Source organism: Acinonyx jubatus, chromosome B4, assembly GCF_027475565.1.
Source record: "Acinonyx jubatus isolate Ajub_Pintada_27869175 chromosome B4, VMU_Ajub_asm_v1.0, whole genome shotgun sequence".
NCBI classification, from domain to species: domain Eukaryota; kingdom Metazoa; phylum Chordata; class Mammalia; order Carnivora; family Felidae; genus Acinonyx; species Acinonyx jubatus.
This window is the reverse complement of record NC_069387.1, coordinates 28,562,574-28,583,016: the sequence shown is the minus strand read 5'-3', so window position 1 is coordinate 28,583,016 and position 20,443 is coordinate 28,562,574. Positions and strand designations below refer to the sequence as shown.

Sequence of the window (20,443 nt, the reverse complement as noted above, 5' to 3'; positions counted from 1 at the left end):
ATACTGTAATTTCCTATTCTAAATGCCCATTTAAAAAGTCATTTCACATTAAATATAAACAAATTTTCTCATAGTAATAATGTTATAAATAATATTACATTCTTAGGCCCTCTCTAACTATAATTAGTCTAAAATATAGTCCAATCTAAGTACATATATTATGCTTAAGTAACATTTAATAGGGTCGTTTCTGGTAGATAAATTTTAAGTTCCAAGTTGTGGGTTTTCATACCAGTTGTGTAGTGCCATTAATAAATTTTCAAAATTGAGCATCTTTAAACAATAACCATCTTATGACATCTCATGATTTTGTGGGTGAAGAATTTGGGCAGGCCTCAGCTGGGTGATTCTTCCGTTCCAAGGGTGTCACTTAAGATTACTCACTGATATTTATCTGCAGGGTGTACTGGTCTGGACAGCTCAAGGTGGCCTCCTTTGCAAGTCTGGAGCTTGGGTAAGGACAGCTGGAAGGCTGGGATAAGCTGGGACTATGGTTAGAGTGCCTATATAAACATGGCGTCTCTAGCAGGGTAGTTGATCTTTTTATGTGGTAGTTGAGACTTCTCTGAAAGAGTGTTCCAAGAGATCTAAGTGGAAGCTACAAGACTTCTTCCCACTTAGTCTTAGATAGCATGCAGTGCATCACAATTCTGCCACATTATATGGTTACAAGTAAGTCAAAGGGCCAGGAGAGAGGCCTAAATCCAGGGATGCTTGCTTTGTTGGAGGATCATCTTTGGTGGCTAACTTCCACAATGGAGATTTAATGTTCTAAGTTTGTATAGGTACTTAATTCCTATCCTTTTCAAACTATTCCAAAAAATACAAGAGGAAGGAAAACTTCTGAATTCATTCTCTGAGGCCAGTATCACCCTGATACCAAAACCAGATAAAGACCCCACAAAAAAAAGAACTACAAGCCAATATCTTTCATGAATACAGATGGAAAAATCCTCAACAAAAATACTAGCAAACACACCCAATGATACATTGAAAAAATCATACACCACGATCAAGTGGGATTTATTCCCAGGATGCAAGGGTGGTTCAATATTCATAAAACAATCAATATGATACATCACATCAATAAGAGAAAGGATAAAAACCATATGATCATTTCAATAGATGCAGAAAAATCATTTGATAAATTACAACATCCATCACAATAAAAACCCTCTGCAAAGTAGGTCTAAAGGAAACATACCTCAACGTAATAAAGGTCTTATGTGATAATCCTACAGCAAACATCATACTCAATGGAGAAAAATTGAGAGCTTTTCTCCTAAGGTCAGGAATAAGACAAGGATGTCCACTCTTTCCACTTTTATCCAACATAGTACTGGAAGTCCTAGCCACAGCAACCAGACAGCAAAAAGAAATAAAGGGCATCCAAATTGGTAAGGAAGAAGTAAAACTCTCACTATTTGAAGTTGGCATGATGCTATATATAGAAAACCTGAAAGACTCCACCAAAAAACTACTAGAACTGATAAATGAATTCAGTAAAGTCGTGGGATACAAAAACAATGTACAGAAATCTGTTGCATTCCTGTACACTAATAATGAAGCAGCAGAAAGTGAAATTAAGAAAACAATTCCATTTTCCATTTACAACTACACCAAAAACAATAAAATATCTAGGAATAAGCTTAACCAAAGAGGATGAATTTCTTTTATTAGTGTTTTATGGAAGATATTCACAAACCAAGAAACAAACTCTTAACTATAGAGAAATGATAGTTACCAAAGGGAAGAGGTGGGGGAATGGGGATTAAAGTTATACTTAACATGGTAAAAAAAAAAGAAAGAAAGAAAGAAAGAAAGAAAGAAAGAAAGAAAGAAAGAAAGAAAACAAAAGAAGAGAAAAGAGAAGAAAAGAAAAGAAAAGGAATGCCTCTGTCTTTACTGTGCCAACGTTATTTAAAGTTTTTTAAAACTTTAGCATTAATAAAAAGATTAAATCTCAATCTGTATAGGTACAAGTACCACTCACATTTTCATCAGAAAAAAAGTTGTATTAATGAGTCTCAAACTGTGTCTTCAAGGAAACCTGTTTCATTGCTAATGTGGAATAATGCCAGTCTTTTCCATATTTGGAAGAAAAACCGGGATTAACCAATTTTTAAAAAGTCAATCTTTAGTTTCACTATGAAAATAATTCTTAAAGCCTATTGCCTGATACCACTATTCCTCACTGATGTGACAGGACACGTTTTTAGAAATATTTTGTTTTTCAAGTAGCATTTATCTCCTTCCTGGTCCTAGGCAGAGTCAGGTTCTTTATGCTCCCTTGCCCAGAAAAAGTGTGAATGTCAGATCCGAAAGCAGAAGGCTCTTGCAGACACTTCCCTTTCTGGATTTTGTTTTCATAAAGCCTGTGCTTCCAGAATCTGCTGTGCAGAAGGAAGGAAGAGGCAACAGTTGCAACCAAAGTGCCTTAAACAGCAGATGTTTCCAGAGCTTAATTCCTTGGCCCTTCCATCAACCTCCTTTCCCGTCCCACACACATGAGTCACCTGAGTCACCTTTTTGGAACCCCTACTCCACGGAGACTTTGAAAATCACTGCTCTAGAGCAATCATTCCCCAGGTCTGAGGTGAAGACACAAAGGAATGGTGGAGTGGAAGTTGAGGAACTTCAGACACAAACTACCAGATTTCTCTTCTGCATGTATAAAGGATGAAGTAAACAGTGGAGTTAGAGGTACCTGGAACTTTTTCATAGCCTGTGAGTATGGAAGAATGCTGATACTGGTAATCAAACTGGAAAAGTTGAGTAGTTGAACTGAGTATTGGCAGGAAGCAGAGGATAATTAATTAGTCTCTAGAACGTCAAATGTAATGTTAAGGTAATGCATCCTAAAGAAGGTGGCCTATAAGCTGCTAGAGGAATGGGAATGCCACACAAGTGAAAAGGTCAGGGTTGTAGATAAGAGTCTAGCAACTGTTGAAGACATGGGCTCAGAGAAAGAGCAGAGTGCTGAGGACAGGGTTGTCATGAAATCCTGTTAAAAAGATGGAAAACTAGTGGCCCACCTGCCACAACAACCTCCTTCTTTGAGTGATTGCTGCTCTCTTTCACTGAAAATTTTGTTCTCTAAAATTGTAGACTATCAGAATCATTGTTTGAAATTATATCAGTAAGAATAAAACATCCTACTCTTTCTTCGAGGCTCTAAGACATAGAGAAGCTGCCTTGATTGACTTCCAAGACAGGTGCAGAGATTTGGGTCAGAGGTTTCTGAAGACAACTTTCCACATCTATCTTAACTTTGTAGTCCCCAAGGAAACAGGACCTTGGGTCCACTAGTACTCTAGACCTGAGGTCACATCTCTGCTTTGTTTGGAGCCTACTGAAACACAATTTTATTAAAATTTTACCTAAATGCCACACTTCCCCCAGAGCCCTTTAACTCCATCTTTGCCTTTGTTGGGCGAGATGTCCCAGAGTTCCTCAGGTGTGAACTCTCCCTCATTGCTGTGGATCAACAAAGCTGTGTCTGTTGAAGTTTGGATTAATTTCTGGAGGCATTTGGATGGTAGGGCGAAGACTGAGCACTGGAGGTTTGTACAATCCAATCATTCATTTTTTACAAACCAGAGAAAGGGTTCCTGATTGTCTTTGCAGTTCTTCCACAGCACCTTAGAGAGACTTCCAGTTGAGAGTCATTATGGTATCCACCTTTCTAAAAAGCCACTTCAGCTTTAAATATAATCCACAAATTTATCCAGGTCTTTTAAGACCATCTTCAGACTCAGGTCAGTCATTCCTTCAGTGTTGAGATGGATGAGTTCCTTGTATTTATTACCGGAGAAGCGGGACCTCCAATTGACTGAAGCCCTTCTCCCCAACCACCTTGCTCTTCCACATTTCTTCAGCAATCTTCTGCATTCCTTAAGAGAAATGTCCTTTTTCTTTCTTGTCTCCCCAACGCACTCTCTCAGTAAAGAGTAACCGCTTAAACCAGAGAGCCAAGCCCCACCCTTCGCTTCCAATCTTCCTTTCTCTGGGAAAGCGCTCTAAAAAGGTGGGCTAGGAACCAATTTTATCTCCAGACCAAACAGAAGGCAAACACCTCCTTATTAGGAATACAGTATTTTATTTAAACAAGCTACAACATAAGGTAGTTTTAACAAATCCCTTGACCCCTGAAGAAGAGAAAACTAAGCGCGTCTACCTTCGCTCTGGGAAATTCTGCGGCCAGAGAATTGCCCGGTCAGGCGGCGGGGCAACCATAGGTACTTCTATAAGAGAGCTTCCAGTAAAACTCGAATCGGCAACCCCAGGGCGAAGAGTGGCTGCAGGGCGGCGGCGCGGCCCAGCGCGGACGCGGATTGGTCATCTCGGCTGGGACCCGCCGCGCGTGCGCCGTGCTCCGCGCGCACCGCCCATCCCGCCGTTCAGTCGCCGGTCTTCGGCTTCTGAAGTGGTCGGGTGGCTGCCGGCAAGCCGGCGATCAGACTGCCCGGCGGGCGGACGGCGGGGCCGGCCTGCTGTCTCCGAGGAAGAGGGACGTGGCAATTTTTCCGGTGTCTAGAATCCCGTCGGACCCGTGCAGCCTGCCCAGGCCGACGAGGGAGAAACTGAGGAGCCGCAGACTCTCCACCCGTGCCGCCGCCGCCATGGCTGCCATGATGGATCGGAAGTGAGCCTCAGGGCGACTGCTACCGGCGCCGGCGCTTCGAGTCTGGGTTCCCGGGCCACCGCCGCCGCGGGAAGGGCGGGCGACGCGCCAGACTGCTGACTCTCTCGGCCTTCGCGACCCCTGTCCTCAGCTCGGGCCTGCTTCCTTCCAGACTGAGAGGCGGGGAGTGGCTCCCGGTCTCCGGCCCCGGCAGCGAGGAAGATGGCGGACCCGGCCGAGTGCAACATCAAAGTGATGTGTCGCTTCAGACCTCTCAATGAGTCTGAGGTGAACCGCGGCGATAAGTACATCGCCAAGTTTCAGGGAGAAGACACGGTCATGATCGCGGTGAGTGACCAACGCCCCTACCCCCAGTCTAGCTCCTTCGGGCCTGGCCGGGCCCCAGGTTCGGGGAGGTGGCGGGGTGCAGAATTGAGAGCTAGCAGTGATGACCCCAACCCCGCCCCCGAGTAGAGTTTGCCGGTTCAGATAACCCTGGGGAGGGAGACTGCGCGGCTCCATGGCTGTTCTGGATCGCCCCTACCCCGATCTTAAGTGCCCAGAGAAGGGAGGCGCCTGGTCTATGTCTGGGACACTCCCCCACCTGGGGCACTGGAGGAACTGTCCGGGGTGTAAGTTTAGTGTATATTTGCCTGTGTGTATGTGTGTGTGTGTGTGTGTGTGTGTGCGCGCGCGCGCGCACAGTTACTGATGCTGTTGGTGTTTTGGACTACCCCAAGTTTACCATTTGTAACATGTGCAAGATTAAAGTTTAGCTAAGAACGTTGAGCTTTAAGACTAGCCCTATTGTACCTTAAGTAGTGAAGATACTTAGTTTTATAGGAGATAAAGATACAACTATTTGCTGAACCGTGTTGTTTGCCTCACGGGAGAAGGAAAAATTATCAAACAACTACAAATATACCTGTACCTCAAATGTTCACCCACCCGTCCTTTGAGTGATGAATGAACGTTCATGTTAACTATTATAAATGACAAATTGAGGACTGTAAAGAGTGAGTTTTCTTTTGAAATCGGAGTGATCAATTTTGTTCAATTTTATAGTAGATCTAGCAGATCAGATTGGATCAAGTAAGTGCCCAGAAAAATCTGTAATCTCTTACTGGGTTTTATGGGGTAAGAGCATAGCAAAGAGTGTTAACTTTTTGTATTATAATTATAAAGGTAAGCTTTTTAAAAAAAATTAAAATTTGACCAGTAAGCTGGATTGATTTCTTGTTAACATTAGATCTCTACTTCTGCCTTGAAGAAAAACTGATTTTGATAATCTTAAGGACGGAGAAATAGTGTCCTTTGTGCTATAAAATATAAAACATAACTAGAGTTGGCTGATCATTGTCAGGGAAACCAGAATGTAAGGTTGATTTTTTTGTGGTCCTATCTCTGGTATCAAAAGGTCCTCTGGAAATAGAATTTCCAGGTTAAGAAGATTAAAATGGGTAGCAGAATATTACATACCTAATTGTGACTAAAAATTAAATTTATCTTTCTTGGTAATGCGATTGTGGCAGAACTTTTTTCTACATTGCTATCATGGTACAAAATCTTAATGTTAATCTTTTCTCTAATGGCATTCCATATTTAGCATATTGTTTGCACAGCCTAATTTGGAAATAGGACAAAGGGTCACAGGAGATGGGACATTGATGATTAAGAGCATTGACATAGGAGATAGGACTGAACTTCTTCAAGAGTTTCTATGTGAAAGTTTGCAGAATTAAGCTCTAGGTAATGAGTGTCGTGTCATAGCCCTTTGTTGCTTGGTAGGCTTTTGGCAAACAAATCATTAGATTACTAACAACTGCCAGCCACTACTGTGTAAAGACTGTCCGGCTGGCTTTTTGTTAACAAGTTCATGAGAGAAACTAAATGATACCATGGTGAGACTAAGAAGTTAAGCACAGAAGTAGTCATCCTTTTCCTTTAGGATGGTATCTTCTGTGGAATCAGAGGAGGCTTGCAGGGCCTGGGTTGTTGACAAACTGGCTACTAGTTGCTCAGAGTTTTTGTGATTACTCAGCAGTAACAGTGGTTGACACATTGAAGCTATTTTCTTTTTGATTTATATTAAGAATGCCTCATTTCTGCAGATGTTTGTGTGTGTGTTTAAACAAATCTATAAGTATTACCAGGATTCATTTGTTGGAATGATAGGATTTAGGATTCACAAGATGTATTGAGAAGGCAACTTTCTGTCCAAATATGACATAAAATATGAGGACAGTTAAAACAAGTAATTACCACTGGAAGCACACATGTATTCTAGGTTGTTCCCTTTGAATAAAGTTCTTGGACGTTCCTTAACAATGTAAATAAATGATAATAGAAATAATGAATAGGTGATTGAGTTGTGAATCTGCAATAAAAGTTGGCCTTTAAGTAAACTGGTAAGCATTTTTAGTCTTTTTTTTTTTTTTAAGTTTAAGCAAAAATACAACGGAGTCCTGTAGCCTTAAGAAATATAAGAGGAAGGTTTAGTTCATTATTTTCAAGAATTAATCTGCATTTACTGGGTCATTGGTTACTCTGAGGTCTCAATTTTTTAAATGAATTTATATTTTAAAAGGTTGGGAATTTATAAGGAATAGCTGAGAGAGTGAAATTTAAAAATTTCTAGGTAAAGTCATGTGTTGGTTTATTTTGTTCATTTTACTGGATCCTGATTCAAAAGAAATGGTTTTAAGAAGGAATTGCTGCAGTGCGTCATTTAAAACTAAATTATTTTAAACATGATTTAAACACATTTTGTAGTCTTCTGGTTAAATCAAGATTTAAAGAGTAAGTAGTTTATAATGTTACTGAATTATAGGTATAATCTGTGCTCCTTTAGAAGATAATTTTTAAGGATTCTCATTTTCATTGAAGTTCAATTTCCAATATATTGTCCAAACTTTTTTCTGTTACATCAGTGATTTTAATATAATATCCCATGGCAGGCAAATCTTGTGATCCTATAGTGTCTCTCTGTGTTTTGCAACTTTCATACAGATTTTTTTGGTAATTAAGTGCTTGTTAAAGAGGTATAAGTATCACATATTGAATGAAATAAATGGATTATTTAAGGAAAACCTTTAAATGATAAAAACAGAACGTATTTGCTTTAAATAAGAGAACTTGTTATCCACAAAAAAAGGAGGACAAGGGAAACACCGTATTTAGTTGAAATGAGCCTGCCGAAAACTCCAGGAAAAAAAAAGTCAATAGAAAAAATTATTTCTTTATGCATCATAAAAGTGGAACATGCGTATGTGTATCATTAAGTATCTTTATTAATCATTGTTCCTTATATGGTATACTGTAGACGCTGTCAGAACCAAAAACAGGCTGTTGCAGTTCATTGAAATTAGAGGAAAGTAAAACCTAATTAGATAATCTTTCCAGTTCCTTGCTTATAGCTCAACATGATTTCTCTTTTCAAGTGAATGATGATTTGGTGTTTGATCCTAATTACCTTAAGAGTGAACATTAAAAGAGAAGAAGTCATCATCACACCTGTACAGTTGTGGAATCTTAGCTAACAGTCATTGTCAAACTAAGGAAAATCTGATAAGCTATAATCCCATGTGATCTGAGGATCACTACTCAAAATTTTAGAGAAAGGTATATATGCCTGCTAGGAGGGTGTCCTTTATAACCAGATTTGATGTTCTGCAGATACAAACAGGAACCACTTCACTAAGAAATCTGAGGTATGGGGTGCCTGGCTGGCTCAGTCTGGAACATGCAACTCTTGATATTGGGATTTTGAGTTCAAGCCCCACGTTGGGTGTAGAAACTACCTAAAATTAAAATCTTGAAAAAAAAAAAAAAAAAAAAAGACAAATCTGAGGTATGGTTGCAATTCAGATAAACATTCCTATTTGGTTTTGTCCACTTGAAGCCTAAGTCAGATATGAATGTATCTTATGACTTGGGGTATCTCTGAAGGTTCATAGAAATAAGACTCTATAATGTACATTTCAAGGCAAAGAACCAGGATTTTTAAGATACGGATGTCTAGATTGTGAGTGTTCCTTTGTTTAATTCATTTGAAAGATTTTTAATTAAGAGATGTCCCTTAATTGTAGACCCATTAGAAGTTTTTATGTTTCATGTATCTTGTTTTTCATCCCAGGAAGCTATGGTCAGTAACTTCAGGTCTTGATCTCTAATCAAAACATTTGCCTTATTTAACAAAATTATAGTTTAGTTTTGGAATTTAAAATAAAACTTTTGTCAACTTAATGCTTATAAGTACTTAATTTTTGATTTAACAATGATCTAACATCTAAAAAAAATCACTCAATCCTAGCTTAATTATTTTTTAGTTTGCATATTTGCGATAAGGAATGCTATAGTAAACAGCTGTATAAAAGTACTTTTGAGGCAGGTTTTACTATTATCCATTATTTTGGGTATATCTCTTACTAAGTGAAAGTTTAAGACCACTGTTTTTATTGATGTGATAATGGAGATGACTTAAAACCGAGTCGTGTTTGTTCTTTATATACATATATAATTTTTTAAGTTTATTTATTTTGAGAGAGACAGTGTGAGCAGGGGAGAGGGAGGGAAAGAGAGAGAGAAAGAGAAAGGATCCCAAGCAGGCTCCACACTGTCAGCGCAGAGCCCGACAGGGGGCTTGAACTCATGAAACTGAGATCCTGACCTGAGTTGAAACCAAGAATCAGACACTCAACCAGCTGAGCCACCCAGGCACTCCTGTTCTTTGTATTTTTTATTTTTATTTTAAAAATTTTTAAAGTTTATTTATTTTGAGAGAGTGTAAGTGGGATAGGGACAGAGCAGGGGCGGGGCGGGGTGGGGGGGGGAGTAGCGAATTCCAAACAGGCTCCGCACGGTCAGTGCAGAGCCCTGTGTGAGGCTTGAACCCACAAACCTCGAAGTAGTGACCGGAGCTGAAATTGAGAGTCTGACACTCAACTAACGGAGCCACCCAGGCACCCTTCTTTATATTTTCGAAATGTTTACTTTAATAAAATTGTATTACTTGACTTACTTTGGAGGATGCAATTGTCTTCATGCTGTTACCTATTTTGTGTTGATTAGTTTGTTTCATGCAAGCAAAATTTAAATTAATCATTGTTTAATTCTTGTTTTCATAGTATCTTTTATACATTTTTTACTAAATGCATATTTTGGCTAATTGCAGTCTGTTCTTGACTCTTTACCATGAGTTCTTTAATGCCAGATGCTGACTCCATTTCAATTCAGTTAACATTGCATGACCACTTACATTAGATCTTAGTATACAGCTTCTTACCTTAGTATTCAAGATTCTACCCAGCCTTATTCTCTGTTCTTTGAACTCTACAGTCTGTACTAGCTAAATAACATTTCTAAAACTCTGTTAATCGTTTACGATATCTGATACCTGATAGGTGCTAAATGTTTGCTGGACACATACAGAGGAAAAGTTACTTTCTTTTTGCATAGGAAGAATTAGCATGGTTTATCTGTGGATGGGGATTGTTATTTTGATTGTACATGTGTTTGTTTTCAATCACAATTATGTCTTATAAAATCAGTAAAAGAGTAGATTTTTTTTTTTAGTTGCACCTGTAAAATTGAATGTTAATGTCTTTGTAGAACCTTAGTGAAAGGACATTTAGGCAAAGAATAATCAGACATTGAGATGCCTACTTTTAATTGAATACCAAAGTGAGGTCATCTTAGTATATCCTTTAGGAATGCTTTCAGCTGCAGAAGGAAAACAACTAATAGTGGTTTAAATAAATACGAGGTTATTTTTCTCAAATATAAAAAGTCTGCAGATAGGCCCTTACTGCTACTACTTAATGACTCTGTTATCTGTTGTCATCCTTAAGTTAATTGATTTATCATGATGTTTGTAAGATGGATGCTACAGCTCCATCATTCCAGAAAGGAGAAAGGGCAGCTTCAGCTGAGATGGTCCTTTTTATCAGAAAACAACCGTTTCCCCAAGACCCTTCAGGAGACCATCACTTTATTTACAGAATCCAGAACTGGGTCACGTGTCCACTAGTTGCAGGGAGACTAGGCTGTCTGGTGGTTAGCTTCCCAACGTATGTAGTGGAAACTGGCATGGGGAAGGGGAATTAGGAATGACTTTGGATAGCCCTTTAAGAGTGTCTGTTTCGTTGTAATTTTCATTATATTATTGCAGACTTTGGGGAAGGAGACTGGGATGTAGTTTCTAAAAAGTAAGGTCTTTTTTTTTTTAGCTAAGGCCTGAGAAGTCTTCTGTAATGTTAAGGATTGTTTGGGAAGTGATGATTGTTTTATATTTTAGGGTCCACTGTCTGTCCTTTCCTTTAGGAGCAGGTAGAAAGCAGGCATACACTTCCTTTCAAATACTTAGAATCCCCTTGCCCTCCTCTCATCTGTGCATGCTTACTTTTTCTCTTTGATTACTAGATTGTTCTTGCCAGCATTTAAACTTGTTCAGGTCTTACCCATCTTTAAAAAAATTTTTTTAGACCTGTAGCCTGATTTCTGCTCTATTCAGTTACTTCTAATACTTTTTAAATCTCTTTCCAGTCTGACCTTTGTCATTGGATACTTTTCAGTTTTGCCTTCACCTCACAGCTATATTTGACACAATCAGTCCCTCCTTGATAATTCTTCCTTGACTTGCATGGACACTGATTTTTTTCATTCCATCCCTGTGGCTCATTCATCAGACAATATCAGCAGTGTTCTAAATGAGTCCCCAAGATCCTTTCAGGGGACCCAGAAGGTCAAAACTATTTTCAAAATAACACTAAAATGTTATTTGCCTTTTTCATTGTGTTGTCATTTACATTTGATCTTTGCTCCTTAAACTTCCAACTTAACTTCTTTTGGCTTCCTGCATTCTACAAGCTTCTTTCTGCCCTAGGATCTTTAAGCATCCCAATACCTAGCTAGGCTACTTCCCACCCTCACCCTCCCATGACTAGTATTGAAGAGACAGGTAGTGAGCTATTCTTCAGTTCTTAGACATCCCTTCTCCAGAGTCATTCCCTGCTATATTTCTGCTTTCTCCCAGACTTGGGTTCTTCTTTTATATGCTGTCACAGCACTCCATTGCATGAGTCAGATATCTAGTCATTTAATTATTTGTCTGATGCCTGCCCCACTATTACTTATGCTCCATTAAAGTAGAGAGTGTATCTATCTTGGTCATCATTCTAGTAAGATGTCTAGTATATTAGGCATTCCATAAATATTTGTTAAATGAATGAATGATTGGAAAGCTGTTGCAGTAAAATGAAAAGCCTAATGGGAGTAGTGGAAGGAGCTCTGAACTGAACGGAGATTTGGATTTAAATTTTAGTTTTGTCATTAACACCGTTTATACCTTTCAGGATTCTAGTTTCCTTGTCTGCAAAATGATACTATTGAAAATAGAGCCTCAGTACTTGCCAGAGTAGACACTCATTAAATAAAAATTCACTCAACAATATTTCACTATCATAGTAGTGCTAGGCCCTGGAAATCTAACAAAGACATTTTTGGTTTTGTAAAGTTTATTCTAGTGAATTTGTACTTAGTGATCCCTAAGGTCCTTTCTACAAAGATACTATGACATGAAGTAATGCATAGTAAGTACTCTATTTCAAAGGTTAAATATATGATGACATCTTTAAAGGAGCTTAGAAGTGTCCATTCACCTTTAATTTGTGATGTTGACACCTTTGTTTCTGTTTTTCAGTCCAAGCCTTATGCATTTGACCGAGTGTTCCAGTCAAACACCTCTCAAGAGCAAGTATATAATGATTGTGCAAAGAAGATTGTTAAAGGTAAATATATTGCTATGTTGTCCCAGCAATAAGTAAAATTTGTTTGTGATCTTCTCCATTTACCCAACATTTTTTTTTCATTTTAATTGCCCCCCCCGTTTTTAGTTAATTGTAGAAGACAGTTTAATAAAAAAGATAACATACAATTAGTAAACACACTGTTGCTCAAATGCCATGATCTAATTCATATACAGTACCTAGTGAAGGGTATTATAAGAATTTTAGTGTTAACACACCTATTCTTTTAGAATGCATTCTTTTAGATGCATTTCTATTAGGTATTCCCAGGAGAGTTTCTAAGGTAGCAGTTATAGAAATACAGCAGCATGAGAATGACTACAAAATAGTTAGACAAGTTTCTAAAAAATAGTAGAAAATGGTAGCAATCTATCATTCTTCCATTCCATTGTTATTTCTTCCCCAAAGACTTCTCTTGTGTTCAACAGAAAAATGCTGGAGGAAGTGTGTACATTCCAGTTAATACTATTAATTTGTACTAAGATTTTCCAAGTTTATATTTTCTAAAACCATAGAACCCTAGAGTTGAGAGAGGGTATGAGTGATATTCCAGTGAATACTAGGATAGAGGGGATGGGATTTGGTATAAAAGTGGACAGGTTAGGGTTAAGTAGGAGCACAGACAATTCACCCAGTAACAGGAGAATAGGTAGAGTTTTTGGATAGAAGTCTATAGGTGTGATGGAAGAAAAATTCAGATCTTTTCATATTCCATTTTGTATGTGATACAGGGAGCAAAGTCATCACAGAATGAAGATGAGGGGGAGGGGGTCCTAGGAAAAAGAATGAAGTTGTCTGGCAATAGAGGTGAATGGATTAGGGAAATGTGGCAGTATTGCCGGGCAGCATTAAGGGCCCACTTGAAGTTAGTAGCCAGAAGAGTGAATTTACCTAGTTGGTGTTTTACCAGATGAGTACAAAAGAGGGAGAGAAAGGCAGGAGAATTAATTGAGGCTGTAGTCAAGAGAATGATGATAATAGTGAACCTTGGAATCTACGGTGAGTGAGGGGAAGGAGAGCACAGGTGGGAGAAATGGGTTTGAGGGACATGAAAAGAAGCGGTAAGGTTAATATATTATAGTCTTTGTGGGGTCAAAGGTTTGTTGGAATCAGGGTACTAGAAGGAATAATAGGGGGTAGATACTTAATTGGCCTTAGGGAAACAGTGTAGTTAGTAATTAAATAAAAGGTCTAGAATATAACTGTAGAATTGACATCTGAAGGAGTAAAGGACAAGAGATCATGGAGAAAACTAGGCCCAGGATCTGAGAGACCAGGGTATTTTAATAGGATCATCTACTAAATGGACATTGGAACCACCAAGAATTACAACAGGAATAGTATTGATGAGAGACAGTGGACTGGATGTTGAAATCTTCATAGAAAGATGGAGAATTAACTTGATTCTATAAATGATTACAACAAAGAGGAACAGGCAGTGTCCTCTTTTGTTTGTAGGCATCAAGTAATTTTCCAAATGAATCTGTCATACAACACAATTACATTACATTCTTTGATTTTAACATACTTTTTTTAATCAGTACAGCCTAAGATTTTACATGAGCTTTTTTTTTTTTAATGTTTATTTCTTTATTTTTAATGGGGTGGGAGGGGGCGGTGGGGAGAGGCAGAGAGAGGAGACTGAGAATCCCAGGCAAGCTCTGCACTGTCAGCACAGAGCCCAATGCAGGGCTTGAACTCATGAACCTTTGAGGTCATGACCTGAGCTGAAATCAAGAGTCGATGCTTAGGGGCGCCTGAGTGGCGCAGTCGGTTAAGCGTCCGACTTCAGCCAGGTCACGATCGATCTCGCGGTCTGTGAGTTCGAGCCCCGCGTCGGGCTCTGGGCTGATGGCTCAGAGCCTGGAGCCTGTTTCCGATTCTGTGCCTCTCTCTCTGCCCCTCCCCCGTTCATGCTCTGTCTCTCTCTGTCCCAAAAATAAATAAAAAACGTTGACAAAAAATTTTTTTTTAAAAAAGAGTCGATGCTTAACTGACTGAGCCACCCGGGTGCCCCATATTCACTACTCAGTAATTGATTCATAAGCTATGGGCAACTTAAATGTACAGATCTTTTTCACATCTCCTGTGGCCAACATTAAACCCTCTTCCACACTTGAGTATTGGAGTTTTAAAATTTGACTATAAGGGTGCCTGGGTGGCTCAGTCAGTTGGGCGTCCGACTTCAGCTCAGGTCATGATCTCATGGTTTGTGAGTTTGAGCCCCGCATTTGGCTCTGTGCTGACAGCTCAGAGCCTGGAGCCTGCTTCGGATTGATTATGTGTCTCTCTCTCTGCCCCTCTCCCTGCTCGCTCGCTTGCTCTCTCCCTCCCTCCCTCCCTCTCTCTCCCTCCCTCTCTCTCTCCCCCTCCCCCTCTCCCCCTCCCCCTCTCCCCTTCTCTCCTAAGTAAACATTAAAATAAATAAAATAAAATTTGACTATCAGCTTTCAAAGTGTGGATTCCATCTTATCATTTTAGCTCTTGATTATATTTTGAGTGTTGTTTTTATGGTTATCTTATTGGGATATATGTTGGCTGTCAGAGTATTTGATAAGTCTATTATGATGTCAGGGACTTGGAATTTGTTTTTTAAACTTTTTATAGGTGTTGTTTGAAAAATATGACTCTAAATCATTTATAAAATGCTTAACGGGAGGCGCCTGAGTGCCTCAGCTGGTTAAGCGTCCAACTTTGGTTTTGGCTCAGGTCATGATCTCATGATTTGTGGGATTGAGCCCAGTGCTCTGCCTCTCCCCCCACTCAAAGTATAATAAGTTTTAATAAAGGCTTAATGGGCTGTGTTCCTTTGCCTAGTCTTCTGAAAACTAAATAAGGTTTTTGGCAGTTAATTAAATCACACTGGGTATCCATCCGACTTCAGATTCTCTTATACAGTTACCTAGTTCTTAGCTTGTCACATATCAACAAAAATTTGATGAAAAATTTGGATCCTTTTATGAAGTCATGGTACATGAGGCTGGTGTTTCCCCAGAGTATCAGTTGGGTGACCGTATCGAGACAGGAAATGAGTTTAGTTCAACCATAGCTTTTCCTTAGTGAAATTTTGTATACTTGTCTGTAGTTCCCATAATCTATCATTTTTCCTTTTTGAAAATGAGTATAACATTTACAAGTTAGTAATCTGCTGTTAACTTTTCATTCCCCATGGCTTTTAAAAATTAGCTTGGTGGCTGTGAAGTTTTTATCCATGGAATGTATTTCTCCTATAACTAGAAACCTGGGCTCATTTAAATCCATTCTCTGGATGTCTTATCCACTTCAGCCTTAAAGTCTTTCTTGGCAGTGTTTATTTTGTTGTTCCATTTTGAGGATAATTGTGTAGAAAGTGGTAATAAAATGGGAATACCTCTGTCTTATATTATCTGTTAACATTTTATTCTCTGGGCTATGCAAGTCTCATATATTAGTCTTTTTCTGAATATTTTAAAATCTCTTTTTAGGGCCTTAACTTTTTTGTTTTGATTAGACTCACTCATTATGGACTTCTGTTTTTCTCATGCTGTTCTAGTGATTTTTATCTCTTTTGTACATCCTTAATTAGTCTCTTAATAATAGTTTCATACTTACCTTTCTCAGAACCCTTTGTAATCTGAAGTCCTGAGGTACATGTTTCTATTACCTTCTGTTCTTTTTCATTACTGTTTATAATTTTAAGATGACATGATTTATTTAGTGAAATTTCCCTCCTGTTCTCAAAATTTGATCCCTTTTACTTCACAACAAATTTCTGTTTTGCTGTTTAGAACTGAATTCTGAAGAGCTGTTCATTTGTTTGCATTATGGTTAAGAACACAGGCTTTGGAATCAGACAGACCTAGATTGAAATCCAGGCTCTGCCACTTTCTAGCTGTGCGACTTTTGGCAAGTTACCTAACCTTCCTTTTTTAAAAAAAAATTTTTTTTTAACATTTATTTATTTTTGAGAGAGAACACAAGCAGGGAGGAACAGAGAGAGGGAGACACAGAATCCAAAGCAGGCTCCAGGCTCTGAGCTGTCAGCACGGAGCCCGACGCGGGGCTCGAACTCACAGACTGCGAGATCAAGACCTGAGCTGAAGTCAGCCACCCAACCAACTGAGCTACCCGGGCACCACTTTTTTATATATATGTATTTAAAATTTTTTTTTTAACATTTATTTATTTTTGAGAGACAGAGACAGGTTACCTAACCTTTCTAAGTCTCCATTTCCTGTTCTGTAAAATGAGGGTACTGTGAATATTTAAAAAGATGATTCATGGAGGGACGCCTGAGTGGCTCAGTTGGTTAAGCATCTGGCTCTTGGTTTCGGCTCATATTGTGATCTCACGCAGTCCATGGGATCAAGCCTCAAATTGAGCTCTGTGATGACAGTGTGGAGACTGCTTGGGTTTCTCACTTCTCTCTCTCTACCCCTCTGCATGCTCTGCTCTCTCTTTCAAAATAAATAAATTAAAAAAAAAAAAAAAAAGATTCAAGAAAAAAGAACTTCACCCAGGGCCTGGTATGAAGAAGCAAATACACAACAGGTATCAACTGATGTTTGTTTTCCTCTGTCTTCTAAGAGAGGAAATTATTTTATTAATTGAATCATTGTAATTGTGCTTAGGGTAACTCAGTCTACAATATTTTCACTCTACAAAATTAGGCTTCAAGCAACTATTACAATAGAAAGTTCTGTCACTGTCTCTCTCCAGCTTCTTTGCCAGCTTGTAATTTGTATTAGGAAAGTATCACCTGGCTATGACTTGCTCCTTTTATCTTCACCCAGATGCTGTCTACCATTTTGGAGAAGGCTGGATATTGATAGTAGGTAGTGGGACTTGTCCTGGGCAAGAACATGAATGTGGCAGAGTTAACGATAGATACATAGATGTAAGGAGAGAGATGAGGTAGAGGTAGGTGGTGAGTGCCCGGTGAGGTATGAGGACAGGAAACCAATTTAAATACATGGCAGGTTGTCCTTGGGACAGTTATTGGCACACAAATCAGGTGGAAGGCCATGGTTAGAAACTGTTGATAGGCAATAGTCAGCAAAATGGTAGGTGAATTGGTATTTCTTCTGAGATGTGGATTTGATGAGCAAGCTGCCAAGGACGACCTGAAAGCAGCTAGTACTCTTTGGGCTCCTGATGGTTCATTGAAGCATTGTTTCATAAATTTCTGTACAAGTTTATGTTTGTATAACTTTATTATGTACAAAGTTATTACCTTTTCCTTTCTATAGATTCAGTAGATAGGTTTTCTTTATTTTGAGCAAGGTTTACCCACTTGTATTCTCTCGTGAATTCCAAATCTGAGGGATGTCTCTTCAGTTCTCTGTATGAAGTAGTTGTCATTTATTCAGTACTTGCTATATGCTAGTCATCTTACCAGTCCTTAATAGATTTCTCTGTTTCCTACCGGAGCTTCCTGACCTGAACTGTTGGCCACTTCATTTACTTTTAATTTTTCCAGATGTGGCCTCCCATATATTTATTTTAGTTCCTGTGTTCCTTGATAATACAGTACAGGGGTCAAGAGTATGTCTTTAGAGCCAGGACTGTCTGGGTTTGCATCCCAGCTCTATCTTACTAGCTGTGGAAGTATGGGCAAATTAATATCTCTGTTCCTCAGTTTTGTTCTCTGTAAAGTAGGACTAAAAATAGTACCTTTCACAGGGTTTTGTGAGAATTGAATACATTAATGTATGAAAAATTATTAGAGCCTGGCACATTTTATGCTCTCAGATGTTAACAATTTTCTGATTTGTAATTCTCATAGCCTTCCTTAAGCAGACATTTTGCTGATGAGGAACCTGAAGTTCAGAGAGAGAATTGGCTTTTAGAAGGTGTTATGCTGTTGTCTTGCTTACTAAATGTTTTTCTTTCTTTCTTTTTTTAACGTTTTATTTATTTTTGAGAAAGAGAGCACGCGAATGAGGGGGGGCAGGTGGGGACAAGATCAGAAGCAGGCTCTGAGCTGATAGCAGAGAGTCTGATGAGGGCTGGAACTCACAAACTGTGAGATCATGGCCTGAGCCGAAGTCACATGTTCATCTGACTGAGCCACCCAGGTGCCCCTAAATATTTTTCATTTTTACAGAGTATGAAAGACGTAATATTTGTCTATAGTTGTCCATCTCTGTTTCTCACAAGAACAGCAAACGTGTATTTTAAAGGGTGAGGGAGGCATTAGAAAGATGCTGTGTGTTTGTAATGGTAACAATTATTCAGCAAGCATTCAAATCCCTACTAAGTGCCAGTCACTGTGCTAGGAGTTAAACACAGTCCTGGCTTCAAGGAGTTTACAAGCAGGTGAGGAAGGTAGACAAGTTAATTGACTGTTGCAATAGAGGAAGGCAGACAAGTTAATTAACTGTTGCAATATACAGTAATAAGTATAATCTTTAAATGTAGATGCTATAAGAACACATACGATAAGCTGCTCATCCAAATTTATTTGGGGTGGTTTATGGTGCTGGGTTGGAGAAAAAAGTAAGGCCTAAGCTAGTCTTAAAAGATGCACAAAGGGGCGCCTGGGTGGCTCAGTTGGTTAAGCATCCGACTTCAGCTCAGGTCATGATCTCACGGTCTGTGAGTTCGAGCCCTGCGTCTGGCTCTGTGCTGACAGCTCAGAGCTTGGAGCCTGCTTCAGATTCTGTGTCTCCCTCTCTCTCTGCCCCCCTCCTCATGCTCTGTCTCTGTCTCAAAAATAAATAAAAACATTTTTAAAAAAGATGCACAAAGAGTAGGAAGGAGAAAGACGGGTGCCTTGTGGGCAGAGGTGACGTTGCATCAAGGCATACCCACTTGAGAAGAGCATCGTGAATGTGGGAAACAACATACATTATGGTATGACTGAAGTTGAACCATGTGAATTTGTCAGATTTGATCATTTTGACCACCAAAAGAGCATTGTGAGAGGAAGGATGATGGGAGGTGGAGCTGAAAAAGCAAACAAGAGCCAGGTCAAAAAGAGCCTAATTTTACCTGATTACAAATGTATGCTCTCCCGGACTTTTAAACAGATGAGTATTATTTTTTATTTTTTTAAAGATTCATCCTCAGGATGGGTACATTTCATTGTATATAAATTTTTTACCTCAGGGATGGAAACTGGAAAATGAATCCTAGTTAATGATATATGCATGGTGAAGTATTTTAGGTGAAAGTGTACTGAAGTCTGCAGGTTACATTGAAATGCATTAAAAAATGAGATGGATGGATAGATACATGATTAAACAGTAAAATTATAAAATGTTACTGATCAGATTTTAGTGGTTATAGGAGTGTTCCCTGTAAAATGTATTCGCTTTTTCTGTATGTTTAGATTTGTTGGGGGTAAGTCACTAGAGAAAGCAAAGTCAGGGCTGGATATGAAGGTAGGCAAGAATTATTTTCCTACCTATAAAGTAAGTTTATAAACTTACTTTAGTTATAATGTGGTATGTCTAGAAATCACCTCTAATCAGTCATTGTTCTATCCCTTGCTCCCAGAGCAGAGCTTAGATCCTAGCAGGTGTCCAATAAATATTTGAATGTTGAATATTCCATAATCTCTGTAATCATATGAAATTTTTTAAGTTATGCTTGAAGTCCCAAATACAAATGTATTGTATACATTTGTTATCCTGGGTCCCTTCACATAACATAGTTTCACATAACCACAAATAATACTGTAATATTCTGTAGACATGCTAGTAAGTATGATCTTGAGAAAGTCACTTGTTCACTTACCAGTATTTATTAAGTATTTATTTTGGTGGTTGCTAGGGATTTGGATCGTATCATGAATAGATATATCAAAAATTTGGATTTGATTAAAAGATATTAAGCAGAGGGTGTGACATAGACATACTGAGAACAATTATGTGTAAAGGAAGTGAATTGGAAAGGGTCTAGTACTTTTTTCCTCTAGATGATTTCTTACTCAAAATTATACTGCAATGCCATCCATTTTAAATGTGATAGAAGATCTCTTAAAATTTTCCCAGGGGAGTAAATACCTTCTTTTGTTGTCGTTGTTGTTGTT

At 38.7% G+C, this 20,443-nt stretch overlaps 1 protein-coding gene across 2 annotated transcripts in view; it reads left to right on the top strand.

Moving 5' to 3' along the window:
• Positions 1-4,382: 4,382 nt before the first annotated feature.
• Positions 4,383-20,443, top strand: part of KIF5B (kinesin family member 5B) — a 49,463-nt gene continuing 33,402 nt past the window's right edge. For both annotated transcript variants that reach the window (XM_053225487.1, XM_015074664.3), the window contains exons 1-2: positions 4,383-4,972; positions 12,324-12,411. In XM_053225487.1, coding sequence (XP_053081462.1) covers positions 4,847-4,972; positions 12,324-12,411 — 214 coding nt within the window. In that variant the 5' untranslated portion in view covers positions 4,383-4,846. The remainder of the gene's footprint in view (positions 4,973-12,323; positions 12,412-20,443) is intronic.